This window comes from Microcaecilia unicolor, chromosome 2, assembly GCF_901765095.1.
Source record: "Microcaecilia unicolor chromosome 2, aMicUni1.1, whole genome shotgun sequence".
NCBI lineage: Eukaryota > Metazoa > Chordata > Amphibia > Gymnophiona > Siphonopidae > Microcaecilia > Microcaecilia unicolor.
Window position 1 is genome coordinate 97,210,236 of NC_044032.1, and position 25,660 is coordinate 97,235,895.

The 25,660-nt window shown below is 42.3% G+C and overlaps 1 protein-coding gene across 5 annotated transcripts in view; it reads left to right on the top strand.

Moving 5' to 3' along the window:
* MAP3K1 (mitogen-activated protein kinase kinase kinase 1) overlaps positions 1-25,660 on the top strand; it is a 274,135-nt gene that overhangs the window by 140,683 nt on the left and 107,792 nt on the right. For all 5 annotated transcript variants that reach the window (XM_030193149.1, XM_030193151.1, XM_030193150.1 and 2 more), the window contains 3 exons: positions 6,613-6,763; positions 11,242-11,454; positions 24,462-24,662. In XM_030193149.1, coding sequence (XP_030049009.1) covers positions 6,620-6,763; positions 11,242-11,454; positions 24,462-24,662 — 558 coding nt within the window. In that variant the 5' untranslated portion in view covers positions 6,613-6,619. The remainder of the gene's footprint in view (positions 1-6,612; positions 6,764-11,241; positions 11,455-24,461; positions 24,663-25,660) is intronic.

The window sequence follows — 25,660 nt, forward strand, 5'->3', positions numbered from 1 at the left end:
GCTTCAGCTCAGATAATTAGCCAGATAGGCTCATGCTGTCTCCTGTTATCAAACCTCCTTGAGACTTCTACTTACCCAGATCTACAGTGTGTAAATATCTGCCCTTTGAAAAAAATCCTACTGAAACTAAATGCCTGCATCTGCTATTTAGTACACATAACATTTTCAAGAAAACTTGCGTACATAATTTAAAGTAATGTGTGTATGGCCAAATGTCATCTGAATTCCACCACCCCCACTTTGAGTAGCCCTCCTCTGCTGCTTGTGCATAAAAAGCACGTACAAAATGACATATAGTCCCAGACAGTTTTATAGAAAGCCATTTCTGTGCATAAACCACTTTCTCTGAATTCCATGTATTGCTATTAACCAGTATATAGAATGTACTTAGAATCTAAGTTCATATTCGTGAGATCTTTGAGCTAGGTTAATTTCTATCAAATATTTTAAGAACATTTTAAAGCTGGATTTAATTTTTACAGAGTTGTTAGAAATTAAGGTGCCCTTTTGCTAAGTTATGTTAGGCACTAATGCAGGACATGTTGAAGCGCTCTGCATTAGTTTTGCCATCTTTGTGCACCAGTTGTCAGCTGTAGCTTTTTTATTTATGTTTGTATTTTTTAGGGGGTGGGGGGGGGGGTGTATGAGGTGAAGAATGGGCATGGATGTGCTGTCATTGACGTTACTGTCGTGCAAAGGAAAAGGGGATGGGATTTGATATACCGCCTTTCAGTGGGTACAGCCAAAGCGGTTTACATATTACATATGGGTGCTTGGTTTGTACCTGAAGCAGTGGAAGGTTAAATGACTTGCCCAGAGTCACAAAGAGCTGCAGCGGGAATTGAACACGGTTCCCTGATTCTTAGGCTGCTGCACTATTAGGCTATTCCTCCACTAATTAGTTCATTCATAATGCAGGAGTTCTTAGTGCCTTCCAAATGGGAGGTGGTAAGTGTTCCTGTGTAAAATTGTTTTTAAATGGCCACACATTAATGCCAATATTAGTGCACGGCCAGAAATGCAATAAAGAGAAGGAACCTTTTTTGACGGCTGCACTAGAAATGACCTTAGCATGTGGGAAAGATCCTCATAAGGGCATGCTAAGCCAAGTACCCCCAGTACCCTATTCCTGGACACCATTAGCAGCTTCGTTTGCCTCGAGGACAGAGAAGCGCAGTGCTAATTCTGTGCAATAGTGAAAAATACACCTAATTCTCTTTCCTACCCCTAAAATGCCACATTGAGTGCAAGTAACTTGCTTGAATATTATTGCTGAGAAAAACACAAGCTGTTAAGTCGTGCACAGTTTTTTTTTTTAAGTTTGATAACATTGGAAAGAGAATTTATTGATTTAGTGAAATATTGTCCCCAAGCTAGAAAGCTTCTAGGTTTTTGGGAGAGCCTTAAAGGTGATATGTTTCCACTCAAGGACGATGAATGATAAGGGGGTCTTCAAGGAAGAGTTAAGTGTCTCTCTTGCCCTTTGGCTGACATAGCCACCTGCCTTACTTGTAAGAGAGGATAGTAGATGGAGGTGAAGGAGAGGGTAAGCACCAATGACAAACATATCCCAAAAAGGATTAATTCTTCTTTTTTGGTTTTATAAGACTATTTGTGTTTTTTCTTCCCTGTAAGCTGTGTAGTATTTCACATTATGTAAAGTAACTGCAGTATCTTTCAAAAAGATTAATAGCAGAATTGTTTTGTTCATGGTCTTTACATGGTGGTCATGACATTAATTTTGTAAACTTGTCCAGGAGGCAAGGCTGTGTGTGTTTTTGATCACAGGTTACATCTTTATGATTTTTCATGATTTATCAGGGTAGTCTGAAATGTTTTATTATTATATAAGTGTGGGGGGGGGGGGGGGGAGGGGTAAGAATTAAGAATGGGAGTAGCTCACTTCAGGATGATAGTGAACCAGTGAGGAGGATGGCAAGAACCTAACTTGGTTCAGGAGTATCCAACAAGCAAATTCTTTGTTTGCCAACTGGGATATATCTTGGCAGTAAACACAGGAATTACTGGGTAGATTGGATGGGCCAGTTGGCGTTTTTCTGTCTATTACTACTCTTTTCATAAGTACTTAAGTATTGCCATACTGGGACAGACCGAAGGTCCACCAAGCCCAGCATCCTGTTTCCAACAGTGGCCAATCCAGGTTACAAGTATCTGACAAGATCCCAAAACGGTATGATACATTTTATGCTGCTTATCCTAGTGGATTTTCCCCAAGTCCATTTTAATAATGGCTTATGGACTTTTCTTTTAGAAAGCTATCCAAACCTTTTTTTTAAAACCCCGCTAAGCTAACTAGTAAAAAAGCAGAGAATATAGCAATATTCTCTGGCAAAGAATTCCAGAGTTTAATTACATGTTGAGTGAAGAAATATTTTCTCCGATCATTTTAAATTTGCTACTTTGTACCTTCATTGCATGTCGCCTAGTCCTAGCGATTCACATCAACCCGTTCCACTGCACTGATTATTTTATAGACTTCTATCATATCTCCCCTCAGCCGACTTTTCTCCAAGCTGAAGAGCCCTAGCCGCTTTAGCCTTTCCTCATAGGGAAGTCATCCCATCCCCTTTATCATTTTTGTTGCCCTTCTCTGTACCTTTTCTAATTCTACTATATCTTTTTTTGAGATGTGATGACCAGAATTGCACACAGTAATCGAGGTGTGGTCGCATGGGTTCCTTCTACTAAAGTGTGCTGAAATCTGGGACTTTCCTGCATGCTAAGCCCAGATTTAATGCAGCATTAAAGTTGGGCATTTTTCTTTCCTTTTTACAGGTTGTGGGCTAATGTTCTCATTTGTGCATAGCACTTACCTCCTCCTGTTTAAGTACTCACACATTAATTCTATATTATGCAATTAGCGCGCATTAATGCGAAGAAATTGGCTGGATGACACAGGAACGCCCACTTTGCACATGACATTCTCTCTCTTAAAAAAATATTTTTAGAAAACAGTTAATGCGTGTTTAGCATGTGCAAACACGCATAATATGTGGCCTAGTGGTTAGGGTGGTGGACTTTGGTCCTGGGGAACTGAGGAACTGAGTTCGATTCCCACTTCAGGCACAGGCAGCTCCTTGTGACTCTGGACAAGTCACTTAACCCTCCATTGCCCCATGTAAGTCGCATTGAGCCTGCCATGAGTGGGAAAGCGCGGGGTACAATTGTAACAAAACAAAAACAAATATGACAAGACATTTTAATGTGTTTTCTGGTAGCCTGTTTTTCCCATGCTGAGTTTAGTAAAAGGGCATTTATATGTCATTAAAATATTTTAAATATCTGTGTATAGCTACCATAATCACGTATAGAATGAGCATGAACTCTGCTCTGCTTCTAAGGCAGTTTGTGTAATAACAGAAATTGGTTCCTAGGAGGTTTAAAGACCCAGGATTTCAGTTTCTCATAACCTTTTCAAGTGTTATTTCTCTTAAATTCTAGTTTTGTAACTACACAATTTCAAATGGTTGCTTTCTAATAGTGACCGTTTTAAACTGTGGGACATTTTGTAGTCATTATTTAACTTAAAAGAAAAGCCTAGGTCGCTGCCCTTTTAGAGTACCTTTTTAATTCAGCAAAGCTTCAAACAAAATCCTCAATTGCCTCAGCCTTAACTTTCATCTTTTCACCTTTTAGTTTCTTTTGTTTTGGCAAATTGAATTTTCTTCTTTTTTGAAACACTTATGTTGAACCATTTGAATTGTAGGTCCAATCCACATATTTAGGGTTGTTTGGAGGATTGCTGTTAGGCTGTTATATTTTTCTAGTACTGATTGTGCCTGTGATGGTAGTGATTTAAAAAAAAAATCTTTTCAGCACTTTAATGAAAACCACAGAAGGTACAGACTAAGAGGTCGTTTTACTAAGCTGTGGTAAAATTTGCAGGACTTTCCCGTGTACTAAGCCCAGATAGAAAATGGGCATTTTCTATTTTATTTGCAGGTCAGGCACTAAAGTTCCTATTGGCATGTGATACCCACAAAAAAATTAATGCGGGAGCACTTACCACCTCTGTTAGCATGCGCTAATCATAACACGCCAGCTGGGCAATGTGAGAACACCTATTCTGTCCATGACATGCTCCCTCCCAAAAACGTATTTCTAAAAATTAGGCAACATGCAGGTTAGTGCATGCAAACAGGCAAAAAACTGCAAAATGTATTTCTGCTGTAGCCTGTTTGCATATGCTAACCTGCACATTACATAAGCACCGCCGTACTGGGAAAAGACCAAGGGTCCATCAAGCCCAGCATCCTGTCTCCCACAGCGGCCAATCCAGGCTTCAAGAACCCGGCAACCGCCCCCCCCCCCCCCAAAAAAAAAATGTATAATGTTCAATGGACTTTTCCCTCAGGAATCTGTCCAAACCCCCTTTAAACTCCGTAAGGCCAGCTGCTGTCACCTCATTTTCCGGCAACGAGTTCCAGAGTCCAACTACACGCTGAGTAAAGAAAAACTTTCTCCTATTTGTTTTAAATCTACCATATTCTAGCTTCATCTTGTGTCCTCTGGTTTTGTTGTTTGAAAGTGTAAACAAACGCTTCACATCTGTCCGCTCTACTCCGCTCATCTTGTAGACTTCTTTCATATCACCCCTCAGCCGCCTTTTCTCCAAGCTGAAGAGCCCTAACCTTCTCAGCCTTTCCTCTGAGAAGTCGTTCCATTCCCTTTATCATTTTCATCGCCCTTCTCTGCACCTTTTCTAATTCCTTTATCTGCACCTTTTCTAATTCCTTTATATCTTTTTTGAGATGCGGGTTTAATGCCCTTTAGTAGAACCACCCCTATGCAAATACAGTGGTGGAAATAAGTATTTGATCCCTTGCTGATTTTGTAAGTTTGCCCACTGACAAAGACATGAGCAGCCCATAATTGAAGGGTAGGTTATTGGTAACAGTGAGAGATAGCACATCACAAATTAAATCCGGAAAATCACATTGTGGAAAGTATATGAATTTATTTGCATTCTGCAGAGGGAAATAAGTATTTAATCCCTCTGGCAAACAAGACCTAATACTTGGTGGCAAAACCCTTGTTGGCAAGCACAGCGGTCAGACGTCTTCTGTAGTTGATGATGAGGTTTGCACACATGTCAGGAGGAATTTTGGTCCACTCCTCTTTGCAGATCATCTCTAAATCATTAAGAGTTCTGGGCTGTCGCTTGGCAACTCGCAGCTTCAGCTCCCTCCATAAGTTTTCAATGGGATTAAGGTCTGGTGACTGGCTAGGCCACTCCATGACCCTAATGTGCTTCTTCCTGAGCCACTCCTTTGTTGCCTTGGCTGTATGTTTTGGGTCATTGTCGTGCTGGAAGACCCAGCCACGACCCATTTTTAAGGCCCTGGCGGAGGGAAGGAGGTTGTCACTCAGAATTGTACGGTACATGGCCCCATCCATTCTCCCATTGATGCGGTGAAGTAGTCCTGTGCCCTTAGCAGAGAAACACCCCCAAAACATAACATTTCCACCTCCATGCTTGACAGTGGGGACGGTGTTCTTTGGGTCATAGGCAGCATTTCTCTTCCTCCAAACACGGCGAGTTGAGTTCATGCCAAAGAGCTCAATTTTTGTCTCATCTGACCACAGCACCTTCTCCCAATCACTCTCGGCATCATCCAGGTGTTCACTGGCAAACTTCAGACGGGCCGTCACATGTGCCTTCCGGAGCAGGGGGACCTTGCGGGCACTGCAGGATTGCAATCCGTTATGTCGTAATGTGTTACCAATGGTTTTCGTGGTGACAGTGGTCCCAGCTGCCTTGAGATCATTGACAAGTTCCCCCCTTGTAGTTGTAGGCTGATTTCTAACCTTGCTCATGATCAAGGATACCCCACGAGGTGAGATTTTGCGTGGAGCCCCAGATCTTTGTCGATTGACAGTCATTTTGTACTTCTTCCATTTTCTTACTATGGCACCAACAGTTGTCTCCTTCTCGCCCAGCGTCTTACTGATGGTTTTGTAGCCCATTCCAGCCTTGTGCAGGTGTATGATCTTGTCCCTGACATCCTTAGACAGCTCCTTGCTCTTGGCCATTTTGTAGAGGTTAGAGTCTGACTGATTCACTGAGTCTGTGGACAGGTGTCTTTCATACAGGTGACCATTGCCGACAGCTGTCTGTCATGCAGGTAACGAGTTGATTTGGAGCATCTACCTGGTCTGTAGGGGCCAGATCTCTTACTGGTTGGTGGGGGATCAAATACTTATTTCCCTCTGCAGAATGCAAATAAATTCATATACTTTCCACAATGTGATTTTCCGGATTTAATTTGTGATGTGCTATCTCTCACTGTTACCAATAACCTACCCTTCAATTATGGGCTGCTCATGTCTTTGTCAGTGGGCAAACTTACAAAATCAGCAAGGGATCAAATACTTATTTCCACCACTGTATATGAATATGCCTCATGCAGTTGTGTTAAATAGCAAATGTCGCATTTCCTGTATACGTGACTTGCTCCAACCAGTTGGAATTAATGTTTAGGTAATTACAGTGCATTGTGGGACTTGTTATTGTATCATAATGCTCTTACTAGTAATAACAATTTTAGTCATATTTTATCATTCTCATTGTTTTTTCTTTCCTCACTGTAGTCGTGACATGGAGAATAAAGAAACCCTTAAGGGGTTACAGAAAATGGATGACCGCCCAGAAGAGCGCATGATCCGGGAGAAACTCAAGGCAACATGTATGCCAGCCTGGAAGCACGAATGGCTAGAAAGGAGAAGCCGGAGAGGTCCTGTGGTGAGTAGTATTGGGCCATATGTATTTTATAAACGACTAGTAAAAAATGCCAGTTTCTGTAAGGAATGAAACGGGCGCTAGCAAGGTTTTCCTTTGAGTGTGTATGTTTGACGGAGTGTGTTTGACAGTGACTGTGTGTGAGAGAGAGAGAGAGAATGTGAGAGAGTGTGTGTGTGTGAGAGAGAGTGTGTGTGTGTGTGTGAGAGAGAGAGACTGTGTATGTGTGTGTGTGACTGTGTGAGAGAGAGAGAGACTGTGTGTGTGTGTGTGTGAGAGAGAGAGACTGTGTATGTGTGTGTGTGACTGTGTGAGAGAGAGAGAGACTGTGTGTGTGTGTGTGTGTGAGAGAGAGAGAGACTGTGTGTGTGTGTGTGAGAGAGAGAGAGTGTGTGTGTGTGTGAGAGAGAGAGAGAGAGAGAGACTGTGTGTGTGGTGGCCGAGTTAGTGTGTGGGATAGAGAAAGACAGAATGTTGATTGATTGTGTGTGTGTGTCACAGACAGAGACACAGCGAGGCTGTGTGAGAGAGAGAGTGATTCAGTGTGGGTGTGAGATACCGTCGTGGGGTAGGGTACGGTTGTTCTGTATGAGTGTATGTGTGGTTTTTTTTTGGGGGGGGGGTTGTGGGGGTCTGTGGGTGTGTGTGAGAGAGAGATGTTGTTTTTTACTGTTTCACTTGGGGGTTGGGGGAGGGAGTGTGTGTCTTTGCGTGTGAAAGAGAGATGCTGTCCGGCAGATCCCACATTTCCGATGGGAAGATCCAGGACATCTGTAGCGGCTGAAATGGCGCATCCTGTGAAAAGCGGTACTTCTGAGAAGAAAGAATGCGCAAGATCCGCCTTTTTCCTAGTCCGTTTCCACCAGAATGAATCAGAATTGCTGAAACCTCAATTGTAGTGAAAAGTAAACATGTGCCTACTATAATTGCCCACACACAGAATACACTTAGCGGTAGAAAAATGCCAGTGTGTATGAGCGTGAACACAACAGGTTACCAGTTGTTTTGCCGGGTGAGAGAGTTGTACCAGCCTCAACCACTCAGGCGTTGCGCTTTGTCCCACACTTGGCTGAGTTTTAGAGGGCGGAATTCTGTTAGCCCACGCTGCGTCTCTTTTTCATTCACCTCCCGGGAATATTTGTTATTGCCGCGGCCCCCGAGGGCAGTAAGCACCAAACAACCGAACAGCGGTAGCCTGAAAGGTGAGAAGGCATAGCGATGCGGAGTAGCAGGAAAACGTCAAAAGGTTACTGTACTGTACACAGCTCTTGAGGATAGCAACACACTGTCCAGGCCAGCACCGCCCCCAGCCAGAAAACACAATCCACCAATCATTTTTTCCCCTGGCAATCATTCAGGCCGCCTACCAGATGCGAATCCTCCACTTACATGTCCCATCAGTGTTATGTTGACTACTTGTCCCCGCCCCCACGATCACATTCAGCAATTGCTGCTGTGTATGCCATCAGGTATGGCCCTTTCCATTCTTCCACCCACCAATCATCGTTCTATTGCCCAATGCGCCCGCCTCCTAAGGACAGATCCACCATCAACGGTCCAGTACGGCACTCAGGTGGTCTGTTTGCAGGCAGTTTTAGTTTTGAGGAAACCGGAGGGATCCGTTGCAGGCAGGCAGTTGTTTTGGTCTGAAGATGGTGTTTAGTGTTTGTGGGGGGGGGGGGGTTGCGGGGGGAGGTTGGCATGTCAGTTTGACGGATCTCAGGAGTAGATGCGGGTTGGCATGAGGCAGACACTCATGAAGCGAAATCGATGTTAGCCAGTTCACCACTCATTGCGCAGAATCGATCTCTGCCACTTCACTTTTATTCATTGCGCAGAATCAATCTTTGCCATTTCACTTTTAGAACGTTGGGAGAGTGAGGCTTCATTAGAACGTTGGAGGTGCGTTTTATATAGAGAGATAATGTTCGGGACTTTACTGTTAATCTTAAACTGAACTCCAGGTTAAGTTTGCCTGCTTCTGCTGTGTCTGAATGAATCACAGGGCTTATGTCTTAAGAGTATTTTTAGTTATGTTAATCAAGTAATTTATTTGATTACAAAATGTTAAATGTATTTATCCTAAAAGATAAAAGGTTTTAAAAAAGCTTGAATAGCAAATGAATAATAGGTTGGTTTGATCACAGTAACAATGCTTCCCTCTAGTGTCAGAATGTAATACTGCACCTTTGCTGTCCTGGCAGTATTAAACTTAATATTCTCACTTTAAAAGAAGTTGATTTTATTCAGGGATCCTTTTACTAAGCTGCAGTAAAAAGTGACCTTAGTGCACCCTAGTGTGGATCTTTCCTGTGTGCTAAGGCCATTTTTACGGTAACGGAATTCAAATATGCGTGGGATAAACATAAAGGAATCCTGTTCAGAAGGAATGGATCCTCAGGAGCTTAACCGAGATTGGATAGCAGAGCCGGTAGTGGGAGGCGGGGCTGGAGGTTGGGAGGCGGGGATAGTGCTGGGCAGACTTATACGGTCTGTGCCACAGCCGGTGGTGGGAGGCAGGGATAGTGCTGGGCAGACTTATGCGGTCTGTGCCAGAGCCGGAGTTGGGAGGCAGGACTGGAGGTTGGGAAGCAGGGATAGTGCTGGGCAGACTTATACGGTCTGTGCCAGAGCCGGAGGTGGGACTGGAGGTTGGGAGGCAGGGATAGTGCTGGGCAGACTTATATGGTCTGTGCCAGAGCCGGTGGTTGGGAGGCCGGGTTGATGGTTGGGAGGCGGGGATAGTGCTGGGCAGACTTATACGGTCTGTGCCCTGAAGAGCACAGGTACAAATCAAAGTAGGGTATACACAAAAAGTAGCACACATGAGTTGTCTTGTTGGGCAGACTGGATGGACCGTGCAGGTCTTTTTTCTGCCGTCATCTACTATGTTACTATGTTTACCATGGTTTTTCTATTTTTCCTGTTAATTTTGATGCACTAATGTTCAAATAAACTTCAAGTGCTTCCAAACTCTTTAAACCTATCCAGGAAAATATGGATAAAAATATGGAGGAAAAGACCTCAAAAGCCCAAGTGCTCAGTGACCATGCACAAACAAGCATATGCTTCATCATTGGTCAGAGAAACCTCCTTATCTATTCCATTAGTTTATTTTCACTTTTCATATTATGGTTTACTAGATGCTCTGCTTAAAACAGATTATTTTGCAAACATTCATTGCTTCAAAAACAGCACAAGGCACTTAGCTTATTTTCATCTCCTGAAGGGGGACCCGTTTCGCCCACCGCCTTTCTGAAGGGAGACTCAACAATATTGTGCCAACATGCCATTCGCTGCCAAGCAGATGTCTTACAAAAACAAATGTCATGTTGGCACGTAATTGTTGAGTCTCCCTTCCTTAAGAAAGCTGTTGGGTGAAACGAGTCCCCGTCGGGAGCTGAGAAAATAAGTTAAATGCCTTATGGTTTTTTTTGTTTGTTTGTTTTGAAGCAATGAATGTTTGCACAATAATCTGTTTTAAGCAGAGCGTTCAGTAAAGCATAATTTGAAAAGTGAAAATAAATGGAATCGATAAGGAAGTTTTTCTGACCAATGATGAAGCATTTGCCCATCTGTGTATTGTCACTGAGCACTTTAGGCTTTTGAGGTTGTTTCCTCCTTATTTTTATTCATGTTTTTCTGGAGTTTGGAAGCACTTGAAGTTTATTTGCACAGTATTTTGTTTTGAAGTGATTTGCGAGTTCTGTGACAGTTTATTTTTTGAAATGCACTAATGTTGCCATTGTATGGCCACTTTTTTTTTGTCTAATTACCACGGGTGCACTTACTGCCACCTATTTTGTAGGTGGTAAGGGCTCCTGCATTATCTGTGCACTAACCAGTTATTCCACAGTAATATAGATGTGCTAACTGGTTAGAATAGAAACGTCTATTCTGTGCTCCTGACATGCCTTCTTTTAAAAAATACAAAAATATATTTAGTGTGTGCACATGGCTAATTTTTGAAAATCGGGAATTCTGTGCCTTTGATTATGCATTGTTAAGGAATTTATGTAGTGTTTTTCACATTGTCTGATTTTTGCTTACCTGACAACTGGTCAATCCCATTTACATCGGATAATTGAGATTGTACTCTATATGAATAATCCAGTGTTTGATATTTTCTTATACTAACTTTTAAGATCTCCTTTGTGGAAAATCACTATATCTTGGTCAAGTTTAAGTAGTGTGGTTGATACTGATATGAAGAAGTAAAGTTTTAGCTGAAATCTTAAAATTACTGAATACATTTCAAACTTGTATTTGAAAGATATTCTTCATTTATCAGGACAGAGCAAATTGAACATATCAGTGACTGCCATTTGCTGCTCATTTGTGCCTTGAAATCCTCTCCAGTGCTGGTTGAAAGTGTAATAAGTTACACCTTTTTTTTTTTTTTTTGTAGATTCACTTGTAACGTTTGTCTATTGATATAAATATGTAAAGCTTTCTCTCTTTCTGGATCATTCTCTAACCAGGTGGTGAAGCCAATTCCTATAAAAGCAGATGGGTCTGAAAGTAACAAAACAGCAGCTGACTCTCCCACGGAAGGGTCGGCTAGTGGCTCTTCTTCGGTTCAGAAGGGAAGGCGTAGCCCATCTCCCAGCAGCAGCTCCTCTTCCTCATCCACATCCAAAAATATCAAAGTGGAATCACCAGGCGTAAGAAGAAAGAGGTTATCACCGGTGCCTGTGAGTTTGGATTTGTACAGTACATTCTTAGCTATATCCTGTGATAGGGTGAGGGGAAGTGAACCGGTCTAAAATGTTCATCTTTTTCTATTGTCTGGAAAGATGGCTGTTACTGAAGAGCAGGAGCTCTCTTCTACTGATAATTCCATTCATATTCATCTTTTTCCCTCGTCTACTTAGTGGTGGTTCCAGTCAGTTGACCAACCCTGTCTTCAGGTAGAGAATGATCCATGTTTGGCCTTCTTTTGGTCAAAAACACCAGTGCATTATCTTCTGAAGCTGGAACAGTGCTGTACAGCCCCTCTCCTGGATCCTCCCACATTGATGGCTAGTGAAGGCAGAGGTGATACTGGCTTGCTCCTACCCACGCTGCTTCCAGGAACTCCAGTGGTAGACTGCCACTGGAGGCCTCAAAATTCATTTTGACTCAGAAGCCAGCGTAGGCAGGAGCGAATGGTGGGGGGGGGGGGGGGGGGGGGGGGAGGTTAGTTTACATTATGGCTTTGATTTCGGCTGCAGCTTTGGTTTCAGCCGAAGCCAAAAATCCTAGTTTTGGTCAGGCACTACCTCCAGGATTGCTGTTAAAAGAAAACGCCCTCAATCTGCCTGTCCACCAAGTCTCATTACTGGAGTGGATAACTTAGCAAACTTTTTTTGGACATATAATTTTCCTTACTGTCATGCCTGCTCAGCACTACAGTGATGCAGGATATATGTAGTCGTAGGGGGTGATTTTATCTTTCCACACTGGAATATAAGGTTTGAGTATATTATTTTTTTCCCCACTCCCACCCCTTATCAAGCTTTGCAGCAATTTTCAAAGGAAAGAACATGTGTTTTGTGAGTATAGACTACCTGTAAACACTTGCACTTTTCTGTAGGTAGAATTTTGCCTGAAAATTGCACACGTAGGTTTGAAAATGCAATCTGTGTGTACTTTACTTTTTTTCTCCGAAGACAAAAAAGGCATAATATTCTCACGTGTGTGACATCGTCCATGAACCCGGTGCAGATACTGCCGTAGTGCACTGTCACTTTAAAACTTTAAGGCAGGCCCCCACCATATATGCACGGGTGCCTTCCCACCCAATGCTAGAGCACAGGAGCAGTGTTTTTCTGCGGAGCAGAGAGGTTGTCTTTTGTAATCTCTCTTCAATGCGTTAAACTTTTTCTATTTTGGTGCCATCCCTTTTTCGGGATAATTTTCTGTCATATTTTTCATTTTTCTCATAGTTAATCGAACATATCTAAAATACATTTATTTTCTTTTTTTGATAGAGGAGCATTGACCATTTTCAGTCAGAAGTATATGGTAGCTCTCCAGGCCAATGAGCCATTTGACCTTACATTGGCTGTTTTTCCCTCCATGTCCAAGAGGGTGCCAAGTGGCTTTAAAAAGTGTGCTTGGTGCAATAGGAGACCCACATAACTGGTGTGTTCAGTGCTTGGGTCCTGAGCACCATTTATATACAGTGTGCGCTCTGTCTTCACATGCAAGCAAGGACACCGGACACGGAACATGAATTGATGACATTGACATTGGCTGCACTGATGCTGCATCGGACTCAGTACCACAGACATGGAAGGACTCCACATTCTCTTTGTCAATACCTCGTGCATTGAGGTACCTGCAGCGTAAAAAAACGTAAGCATCGTCGTTGATTTCCCTCCAGACTTGTTTCCAACACCTCACCTGTATTACCATCATCGATTCTCAGTGACCGCTCTCCTTCTCTTCAACTAATTATTCCTCAGCAAGACCCTTCAGGATCCTCGAGATCTCCCACACCTAGAAAGGCTATACCTCAGACTGCTTCCACTCCTTTTTCCCAGCCGGTACCAACACCTTCTCAACAAGAACAAATCTAGGCTATGCTGAAGGAGGAGCTTTCAGAGCTACTGCAAATGCAGACTATACAGGCTAACTGGGTGTTTGCGCCAGCCTCAGCCCAGTCCAAGTATACATCAGAGAAGCAGTCACGGGAGAGGTACCATATGCCGGCTCAGTGACAACTATTGGGGGCAAAATTACAGAAGACTAGGGGACACTCGAGGAACTTACATGGAAATACTTTTAAAATAGGAGGAAATATTTTTTCACTCGATGAATAGCTAAGCTCTGGAACTCTTTGCTGAAGGATGTGGTAACAGCGGTTAGTGTATCTGGGTTTAAAAAAGGCGTTATGGGATTGTGTTCGTTTTATTTGTTTCATGGATGGGGGAATGGATTGGAATTTGGGGGAGGGAGGGATGGGTCGGATGTTGGAAGGGTGATAGGATTTTAGGTGGGAGCTTCAGGTGAGGCTATGTTTTGTGGTCTTCTGTATTGTTAGGATGGGTTTTTCCTATTCTGTTTGATGGATCAGAGATCTTTTAGATTTTATTTTTTTTTGTGCTACTAATTATTGGAATATGGGGGGACCTTTATCTCCTTGAATGTGAAGGGGTTAAACACTCCCTTTAAGTGGCAATGTCTTTATAAGGAGCTTGGTAAGCTTTCTGCCTGTATATGCTGCATCCAGGAAACTCACTTCTTGAGGTGGGGTAAGAGGCTTTTTACTTACACGCATTTTCCTCATGCCTTTTTGACTTACATAAGTATTGCCATACTGGGAAAGACCAAAGGTCCATCAAGCCCAGCATCCTGTTTCCAACAGTGGCCAATCCAGGTCACAAATACCTGGCAAGATCCAAAAAAGTACAAAACATTTTATACTGCTTATCCCAGAAATAGTGGATTTTCCCCAAGTCCATGTAATAATGGTCTATGGACTTTTCCTTTAGGAAGCTGTCCAAACATTGTTTAAAATTCTGCTAAGCTAACCACCTTTACCACATTCTCTGGCAACGAACTCCAGAGTTTAATTACACATTGAGTGAAGAAATATTTTCTCTGATTCATTTTAAATTTACTACATTTTACTAGTATTTTTGGAAAGCGTAAACAGACGCTTCACATCTACCCGTTCAACTCCACTCATTTTATAGACCTCCATCATATCTCCCCCTCAGCTGCCTTTTCTCCAAGCTGAAGAGCCCTAGCCGCTTTAGCCTTTCCTCATTTATCATTTTCATCGCCCTTTTCTGCACCTTTTCTAATTCCACTATATCTTCTTTGAGATGTGGTGACCAGAATTGAACACAATATTGGAGGTGCGGTCACACCATGGAGCGATACAAAGTCATTATAACATCCTCATTTTTGTTTTCCGTTCCTTTCCTAATAATACTAACATACTATTTGCTTTCTTAGCCGCAGCAGCACACTGAGCAGAAGGTTTCAATGTATCATCAACGACGACACCTAGATCCCTTTCTTGGTCTGTGACTCTTAACGTGGAACCTCAATTCCTCCAAGAATGGGATGATATATGCACAACATTAGACAAAATCGCCCCAATCCAAACCAGAACATCGCATAGGAAAAAAATCAAACCTATGGTTCACCGAAGAGCTGAAAAAACTTAAAACATAAGTCAGGAAACTAGAACGCGCATGGAACAAAAAGAAAGATGAACAAACACTAAATGCCTGGAAACTACTCCGGAGGAAATACAAATATACCATAAAACAGACTAAAAGACTACATTACAAGACAATGATAGGACCCAACTACAAAGACACACACAAACTCTTCTACCTTGTGAATAAATTGCTAGACACCGCACCAGCTACAAGCAACAGCAAAGACATACCAGACGTTGACAACCTTGCGAAATACTTTAAGGAGAAAATTATACAACTACGACTTAAAATACCCGCCAGCACTACTGAATACACCACACTCCTAGACTGTCTAGACCCAGAAGACGGAATCTACCCTGCAGACAGAACCTGGACCGAATTCGAATCACTATCAGAAGACCTCATCTCTGAAACACTTAAACGATTTGCTAAATCCTACTGCAAACTAGACAAATGCCCAAACAACCTCATGAAATCAGCCCCTCGACAATTTGTAACAGACCTAACGAACCACGTAAACTTCATGCTACAAAACGGACTCTTCCCAAAGGAAAAATCTTACTCACCCCAATACCCAAAGATACAAAGAAAAGCGCAAGTGAAATAACCAACTACAGACCAGTAGCATCCATACCACTGATAACCAAAATAACCGAAGGGATGGTAACAAAACAACTTACAAGTTCTCAATACTGCATGATGCCCAATCCGGATTCCGATCGAACCACAGCACAGAAACAGTACTAATCACCCTAATGACTAAATTCAAACAAATGATCGCAACCGGCAACAATATACTTCTCCTACAATTCGACATGTCAAGTACCTTTGATATGGTTGACCACGGAATTCTATTGCACATACTTGAATACTTTGGCATTGGAGGAAATGTCCTAAACTGGTTCAAGGGGTTCCTAACCCTGCGGTCATATCAAGTTACATCAAACTCAACTACGTCCGCTTCATGGACACCTGAATGTGGAGTACCGCAAGGATCACCCCTCTCACCAACCATCTTCAACATAATGATGATCCCATTGGCAAAACTTCTATCAAACCACAACCTCAACCCATACATATACGTCGACGATGTAACAATATACATCCCGTTCAAACAAGATATCAAAGAAATAGCCAATGAAATCAACCAAAGTTTACACATCATGAACACCTGGGCAGATGCTGAAACTAAACGCGGAAAAAACTCAATGCCTAATACTCACCTCCCAATACAACACGAATGAATAACCACCTTAAACACACCAAAACTAAACCTTCCAATCTCAGAAACTTTAAAAATCCTTGGAGTCACTATCGACCGCCATCTAACATTCGAAACCCATGCAAACAACACAACCAAAAAGATGTTCTATTGCATGTGGAAACTGAAAAGAATAAGACAATACTTCCCAAGATCCGTCTTCCACAACCTAGTGCAATCCCTCGTCCTTAGCCATCTGGATTACTGCAATTCGCTATACGCAGGTTGTAAAGAGCAAATACTAAGAAGACTTCAAACAGCCCAGAACACTGCAGCCAGACTCATCTTCGGAAAACCAAAATACGAAAGTGCTAAACCCTTACGAGAGAAGCTGCATTGGCTCCCACTCAAGGAACGCATTACCTTTAAGATATGCACATTAGTCCACAAAATTATCCACGGTGAAGCTCCAGCCTACATGTCCGACTTAATAGACCTACCACCCAGGAACGCTAAAAGATCATCTCGAACTTTTCTTAACCTCCACTTCCCCAACTGCAAAGGCATAAAATACAAGACGCTGCACGCATCAACCTTTTCTTATTTAAGCACGCAATTCTGGAATATACTACCACGCAACTTGAAAACAATCCACGAACTTACCAACTTCCGCAAACTACTGAAGACTCATCTCTTCAATAAAATTTACTGCAAGGAGCAATACACATGAAGTCCACACTCACTATTCCAGAAATACACCAATACATTATTTTCTGAACTCTAATCCCCCGTAATCTCATCACACTTAAACCTTCACTCACAGAAAATGTTATACCGAATGTTCTTTTGCTAAGGTTTTATCACCCTACCGATTTCCAGTTGTCTCTTTCCATTGTTCTTTTCCTTGACCTTTTCCCTAACGACACCTTGACTTTGTCTCGCTTAACTTCTCACAATGGAATCCATAACTGATTGTAACAAACTGCATTTCCACGATTTACAATGTATTGTAAGCCACACTGAACCCGCAAATAGGTGGGAAAATGTGGGATACAAATGCAATAAATAAATAAATAAATAAATAAATAAAAACCTTGAATGACGTAGCTATAATTTGGGTTCCTCTTTCCCACATGCATCACTTTGCACTTGCTCACATTAAATGTCATCTGCCATTTAGACGCCCAGTCTCGTAAAATCGTCTTGTAATTTTTCACAATCCTCCTGCGATTTAACGACTTTGAATAGCTTTGTGTCGTCAGCAAATTTAATTACCTCACTAGTTACACCCATCTCTAGGTCATATATAAATATGTTAAAAAGCAGCGGTCCCAGCACAGACCCCTGGGGGGAACCCCACTAACTACCCTTCTCCATCGAGAATACTGACCATTTAACCCTACTCTCTGTTTTCTCTCTTTTAATCAGTTTTTAATCCACAATAGAACACTACCTCTTATCCCATGACTCTCCAATTTCCTTTGGAGTCTTTCGTGAGGTACTTTGTCAGACACCTTCTGAAAATCCAGATACACAATATCAACCGGCTCAGCTTTATCCACATGTTTGTTCACCCCTTCAAAGAAATGTAGTAGATTGGTGAGGCAAGATTTCCCTTCACTTAAATCCATGTTAACTTTGTCTCATTAATCCATGCTTTTGAATATGTTCTGTAATTTTGTTCTTAATAATAGTCTCTACCACTTTGCCCGGCACCGACGTCAGATTCACTGGTCTATAATTTCCTAGATCTCCTCTGGAACCTTTTTTAAAAATCGGCATTACATTGGCCACCCTCCAATCTTCCAGTACCATTCTCAATTTTAAGGATAAATTACATATTACTAACAATAGCTCTGCAAGCTCATTTTTCAGTTCTGTCAGTATTCTGAGATGAATACCATCTGGTCCAGGAGATTTGCTATTCTTCAGTTTGTAGAACTGCCCCATTATATCCTCCAGGTTTACAGAGAATTCATTGTTTTCTCCGACTTATCAGCATCGAGTACCATTTCCGGCACTGGTATCCCACCCAAATCTTCCTCGGTGAAGACCGAAGCAAAGAATTCATTTAATCTCTCCGCTTTGGCTTTGTCTTCCCTGATCGCCCTTTTTATTGCTCGGTCATCTAGCGGTCCAACCGATTCTTTTGCCGGCTTCCTGTTTTTAATATACCTAAAAAAACTTTTACTATGTGTTTTTGCCTCCAACGCAATCTTTTCTTCGAAATCCCTCTTAGCCTTCCTTATCAGCGCTTTGCATTTGACTTGACATTCCTTATGCTTTTTCTAATTATTTTCAGTCGGTTCCTTCTTCTATTTTCTGAAGGATTTTCTTTTAGCTCTAATAGCTTCCTTCACCTTACTTTTTAACCACGCCGGCTTTTGTTTGGTCTTCCTTCCTCCTTTTTTAATACACGGAATATATTTGGCCTGGGCTTCCAGTATGGTGTTTTTGAACAGCATCCATGCCTGATGTAAAATTTTGACCCTCGCAGCTGCTCCTCTTTAAGATTTTTTTTTTTTTTTCACTGTTCTTCTCATTTTATCATAGTCTCCTTTTTTAAAGTTAAACGCTAACGTATTTGATTTCCTATGTATACTTACTTCAAAGCAGATGTCAAATCCGATCATTTTATGATCACTGTTATCAAGCGGCCCCAGCACCATTACCTCCCGTACCAGATTATGCGCTCCACTAAGGACTAGGTCTAGAATTTTTCCTTCTGTCATTGGCTCCTGTACCAGCTGCTCCATAAAGCTATCCTTGATTTCATCAAGGAATGTTACCTCCCTAGCGTGCCCCAATGTTATTTATTTATTTATTACATTTGTATCTTGCGCTTTCTCACTCAAAGCAGGTTCAATGCGGCTTACATAGTAAATGGAATACAGAATATTGTTAGAGAGGGTAAAAGTTAAGTATACCAGAATAATAGAGAAGATGGGTAGATAGAAATAGGCAATGGAGAGGGGAGTAAGGAGGGAGATGAAGTCTGGGTCAGTGTCGTTATCATGGGGGTATGTGTTAGGTATATGGTTCGTAAGACTAATCTGGATCGTTTGGATATGCTTGCTTGAATAAATGGGTTTTTAGTGCTTTTCAGAAGGGTAGGTAGGTGCAGATTGATTGGATATATCTGGGGAGAGTATTCCAGAGTTGACTGCCCAGGAAGGAAAAATTAGATCCATAATAGGTCTTGTACTTGATTCCTTTGCAGTTGGGGTAATGCAGGTTGAGTTAATTACATTTACCTAGTCAATATCGGGGTAATTGAAATCACCCATTATTATTGTGTTGCCCAGTTTGCTTGCGTCCCTAATTTCCTTTAACATTTCTTAATCCGTCTGTTCATCCTGGCCAGGTGGACGGTAGTACACTCCTATCACTATCCTTTTCCCCTTTACACATGAAATTTCAATCCACAGTGATTCCAAGAAGTGTTTTGTTTTTTGCAGAATTTAAGGACACCTGATGTACTACGGTCTCTTTTGCAACCTCACTATCAGGATACCCTATCATCCCTCTTTTGGTGATATCTTTGAAAGATACCTTATCCCGAACCATGCGCTTTTGAGTGACTGTCGGCCTCCCTTCCCCCCCCCCCCCCCCCCTCCGGTTTCTAGTTTAAAAGCTGCTCTATCTCCTTTTTAAATGCCGATGCCGGCAGCCTGGTCCCACCCTAGTTAAGGTGGAGCCCATCCTTTCGTAATAGGCTCCCCCTTCCCCAGATTGTTGCCCAGTTCCTAACAAATCTAAAACCCTCCTCCCTGCACCATCGTCTCATCCACTCATTGAGACTCCAGAGTTCTGCCTGTCTCTTGGGCCCTGCATGTGGAACGGGTAGCATTTCAGAATCTCATCACCATAAAAAGGTACGGGGGTGGATATCTTGTTTGCAAAGCACCTTCAGCCTAAGATATTGGAGACACTTAAAGACGCTGATGGCCGCTACTTGGCTTTGCAGGTGGATCTCACTGGGGTTATTTATAATGTAGTTTCGATCTATGCCCCGAATGACTCCCAGTGACCTTTCTTTTTGCACTTAGGTCAACAGCCCTCTAGTCTGGGACTGGGATTATGGATCTTGGAAGGAGACTTTAACATCACACTCAGTCCATCTTTGGATTCTTCTGCAGCTACTACCTTTAGAAAAGTGGATAGGATGGCCTTGAAATGCTTTATGCAGACTTTAGGCGTGCTGGATGTTTAGAGGTTGCTTAATGAGAAGGATAGATTGTGAAAGATCCGTCCCTCCTCCAGGGGTTCTCAGGATCCCGTTGCTTCTTTTGGAGACTCTGGCTATGGGCCAAGCTTCATAACCCACTGTAATCCAAAGGGCATGTCTCGGGTAACCAATAAATCCAAAAGAAAAACCAGCAAGTTTTTATTTCCCTGGTGTTCACAGTCCAGCAGTTCAAAATAAAACAGGGACAAAACCACAGCCGCCACTGTTTTTCCTCTTCAATGGAATCAGCACAGCAGGGCAAAAAGAAACATAAACCCCACTGCTTCCAGAACTCAGTTTGTTCCTCTTAACCAGTCCTACAGCCTAGCGCTTCCCCCCACTGGGGGGGGGGGGGGGGGGGAAGCATCTGCAGGCTACAGCTCAAAACAAAAGGCAAAACCACTGCTACACGTCTTCCCCTGGTGCAATGGCAAACAGTTCAAAAAAACATCTTCCTTTCTCTTTGAGTAGTCCACCCAAGAAAAAAACAATAATCCCTCCCAAAACAACACACTCTTCACTCTAAGTAGTTCAGCAGCACACAGTTCAAAACAGCTTGAACTCTCTGGGGAGAAACAAGGGTCCCACTTTCACTATCACTGACCCTCCTCCCGCATGACCCTTTTCTTCCCCCTTTCAGTCCAGCTGCCATACCAAGAAATCACCTGCTTCCTCAGCTTTTTTCCCAATGATTGAGCCCATGCTGCTATGTCCATGGGTTCCTCCAGGCTCTCCCCCTTCTCTCTCTCTCTCCAGCCTCTTGCCACTCCATGGGTTCCTTGTCCTACCCTTTTCTCAGCTGTTCCTCCTCCTCCTGATTAACCCAAGGGGACACCTGCCTTGCCTTGTCATGGTTCTCCCCTGGAGGCTGCTGGGGAGGATAGTTTCTATACCAGGGTTTTCCCCGGGGCTGATGGGTATTGTAGTTCTTTTCCAGCCTCCATTTTTCAGTGGGAAGAAACCCTTTTCTTTTCTCCCTCTGCAGAAGTAGCACAGGCAAGGCTCTGTTCTGTCTCCCTTTCCTCTGGACCCTCTTCACTTCTTCTTCTTCCACTTCCATTTTATCCACCCCCTCGTCCTCCTCTTCACAAGATGTTATACTTTTCAGTCTCTCTTGCACTGCTCTTTCTCTTGTATTGATTATATTCTTCTAGATAAAGAGTTAGTACCTAGGGTGGCTGATGTGGGGATTGAAGCAAATGTATGGTCTGATCATGCCTCTATCTGAATAAAATGTAGAGGGCTTAATACAGATAATAGACTTGCTTTCTGGAAGTTTATCGAATGTCTCCTGGATCATGAGGCTCTAGTTCAAGATTTATGTCAGGCAAATCCCTGAATTCTTTCATTGAAATGTTACTCCTGGTATGCAGATGGGTATAGTGTGGAATAATTTTAAGGCATTTGTTGTGGGTTGTTTTATCTCATGGGCTAGTAGGGTTAAAAAGGAATGCTCACAGAAGGATAGCGAAGTACAAAATACCCACACCCAGTCTAAATCTATATTTCAATCCTTGACTACCTGTAGGAGTCAGTTGAAGGCACTGTGGGTGGATCAAGTGGCCCATGATGTTTTGCTGGCAAAGAGGGTTTGTTTTGAGGAGGATAACAAGGTGAGTCGTCTTCTTGCCTCAAATAAGTCAGACACGGGCTCAAGTGGTGTCTATTAAGGATAAGCATCAGCTGCAGATCACATCTGACAGGATTTGGGAGTTTTTAAAATCTTTTTATCGGTCTCTTTATACATCGGAAACCCTGGCCTCTCCCTCTGATTTGCAAACCTATTTATCTGAGGTTCAGCTGTCTTGCTTAACTGAGGTGCTAGATTGCAAGATGCAACCTAAGAAGGTGTTGGATGCCATCAAGTGCTTAAAACCAGGTAAAGCTCTGGATCTGGATTGCTTGTCCTCCCGATTCTATAGTCTGTTTGGACAAGCAGTTCTGCAAAATCTTTTTACTACTTGAACATCAACTCTACTCTCCAGTCCTTTCTTTCCACCAGGCTCACTTTCAACTTCGGTTTCCAAATTCATTATTAACGTTGTGAGTCCCACATGCGATAATATTATGCGTGCTTGTTCTTGGAGAAAGTAAAGTTACTTACCTATAGCTGATGTTCTCCGTAGACAGCAGGCATATATTCTCACATCTGTCCTGCCTTCCCTGGGAGTTGACTTCTTACCTTTTATACTATGATGCTGGTTCTGTGTTTGAGCATTTGGCAGGAAGACATCTGTGGTGGGGGCACTGCCTCAAAGCTGTAAAGTGACAGTGCACTATAGCAGTGTCCACGCCGGACTCCATGGATGATGTCGCCCACATTTGAGAATATCTGCCTGCTATCAGAACACCAGCTACAGGTAAGTAACTTTGCTTTCTCTCCAGTGTAAATAACTTTCCCGTATTGCTGCTTGAAAAGCCCTGTGTGATGAAGATTATGTGGCAAGAAATCTTCAGATTATGATTTATGAGAGTAAAATATTTTTGACTCGTTTGTCTATTATCAGAAAGGCCTATTGGTGCTTTGAAATGTTTTACTATCAACTGTTTCATGAAGCAGGATTTGATTGAAGGAAAATGTACCTAACACTATTTTGACTCTGGATCTCTGCTTCAAGGCTAGCATATGCATTCTTGATTTTAGATTTATTTATTTGTGGCTCTGTCTTGCTAAATGTCAGAGTGCCACCTTGTGGCTGGAGGGCAAGTATACAACTCTGAACAGCATAGGTAGCCTAAGTTGGCTGAATGAGGAGGGACACTCAGGATTTGTGTGGGTCCTGGGTAGTGTCTGATTTGCCAAGAAATGTTTTTTTGTTAAAGAGAGGTTTTTGTTTTATTTTTTAAATTAAATGATGAGCAGTTTTAGAGATACTAGTTGGCAGGTGCAGGCTCTGTAATGTTAAGCGTACTGTAGGTGATTATTTTTCTGAAAAATAAGTAGGAGTGCATCAACTGCTAGCAAACTTTTTTTTTCTAGTGGTGAAATGGAGAAGTTTTTGAATCATTCCAGAATATTTAAGCATTTCAGTGTAGCAACCTGTGTGTGCATTTTTATTTTGTTAAATGTCACTTTATAATGTTTTTAATTATGTTGTACATTGCCTTGAGCAATATGTGTTGGTGGGGCAGTCAAGAAATTCAAAAACAAGTGAATGAGGCATGTGGGAACTGGAAAGAGCTGGAAGTGAAATGAGACACATGGAGGGGGAGAGAATGAATGGAAACTAAGCATTGACCATGCAAAGATAATAGCTAAGATGAAATGCAAGGGGAAAAATGCCAAGAGCCAGTTTTTTCCATCTGAATTTTGATAAAAGCCTCACTTACTGCTGTACACAGAATTAACTTGAGCAAGGTATTGTTTGCCTGTGCCCCTCACTGATTTTGTTTAGCAACACTGAGTATAACATTCCCTTTTGAGACCCTCCTTGGTGGTGAACCCTAGTCAGTTGGGATAGCGTGGAAATCCATTTTGGTTCCTTTTCGGGTCATTTTTGGATGTTTCCCCCCAATTTTCAGACCTTTTTGGTTTGTTTTAGTGCATTTGTTTTAATAAAAATGCTTTAACATTTTAATTTGATTTTGTGCACAATAAATGTAGGGAGTGCTAACAAATGCATGTCTGTTTAGCCAACTGGAGATGCTGTAGCTGTGTAGGACATGGGTGTCGAACTGCCATCCTGGAGGACTGCAAACCAGTCAGGTTATTAATGAATATTCATGAGAGACATTTGCATACGCTGTCTCTCTATTAAGGTATATTCTCATGCATATTTCTCATGAATATTCTGAAAACCTGACTGGTTTTGCAAACCTCCTGGATGGCTGACACCCCTTATTTGGGACTTCCCCGTCGAAACAAAGTTCAATCTTTCCCCCTCTTTTTGTTAGTAGATTTTCCAGTTATACGGTCTGTTAGAATCTAGTCAAAAAAAAGAACAAACTCCCCATGGGATGTAAGGAAAAGCATAGCAGGGATGACCAAGAGGAAGGACTGAGGACATGGCCCCCACTGTGCGCTCTTTCCTGTTAGAATGTAGTTACGCTAGTTCTATATAAAATGTTCAAATGCAATGAATTACAATTTATCAAGAAAATAAATATTTGTAGTTTCAGAGTGGGCGCATCACACCTCCTCGAAGAGCCCCATCACCTGATGGCTTTTCACCTTACAGCCCAGAGGAAACAATCCGCAGAGTCATCAAAGTGATGCGAGCCAGACTGTACCTGCTCCAACAAATAGGACCAAATTCTTTCCTAATTGGGGGAGACAGTCCAGATAATAAATATAGAGTATTCATTGGGCCTCAGGTAAGTGTAATCCTAAAATTTATTGTGCAGGCTAATATGCTGTTGAACTGAATATCTACAAAAGATGTCTTTCAGTATGGAACCACAGAATGGTTTGCCAAGAATACCTTATTTTCGTGCATATAGCGCACACATTATATACGTTTTTGCAGTCTGGTGCGACTCCCCCTGCATGCTGTGTGAGAGCATACATTACCAAGTTTTTGTTTTTTGAGGTGTTGCGTTGTGTGTGGGTGGTTGTTTTTTTTTTTTTTTGCCCTGAATCTGATTTCTCTCTCCACACGAGTCCTGCATCTCTCCCTCTCCCCGCAGTCTTCCATCCTCTACTATTAGTTGCAATCTAGACAGGCATCCTTCTGCCAGCCTTGGGGCCTTTGCTCTAGCGGGGAAACAGGAAGTTGTGTCAGAGCAAAGGACCTTATGCTGCCTGTCTGGATTGTGTGGGGGGGGGGGGGGGGAAGGAAAGGCCCTGATGCTGGCAGAAGGCTGTCGTATTTTATGAATATAATACACCCATACGTTATCCCTCGAATTTTATAAAAAGCGCTAAAAATTGTGCACACAGATTTGGGCATCTAAATTTAGACTTCATGAATTTCAGGCAGTAAAATTTGTGTGTTGATTCATATATATATAAAGTTCATTCACCTAAGAGCCCCATCAAGCGAAATTTCAAGTCCTTTGTTACAAATAACAACAAACAGTAATTGATGGAATCTCTTCTGGTACAAAACTGCTAATCAGTGCTTCCTTTCTGGCACAAAATGAAAAGTGGTTACCAAGACTTTTATGCACAGACCTACTGTCTGGCCTGCTTGTTGTGCCTCTCTTCCTTTCAGGGGTCTTTCTCTTTCTTAACCTGGTCAGGATTTTTTTTCTTTCAAAGAAAAGGAAAGCAGGGATCAAGAGCATATTAAGAGGCTTTGATGTCCTTTACAATCGCTTCTAAGCAGCCACTGTTTTTTCCAGCAGTTCCATGATGGAGTTAGGGGGCGGTT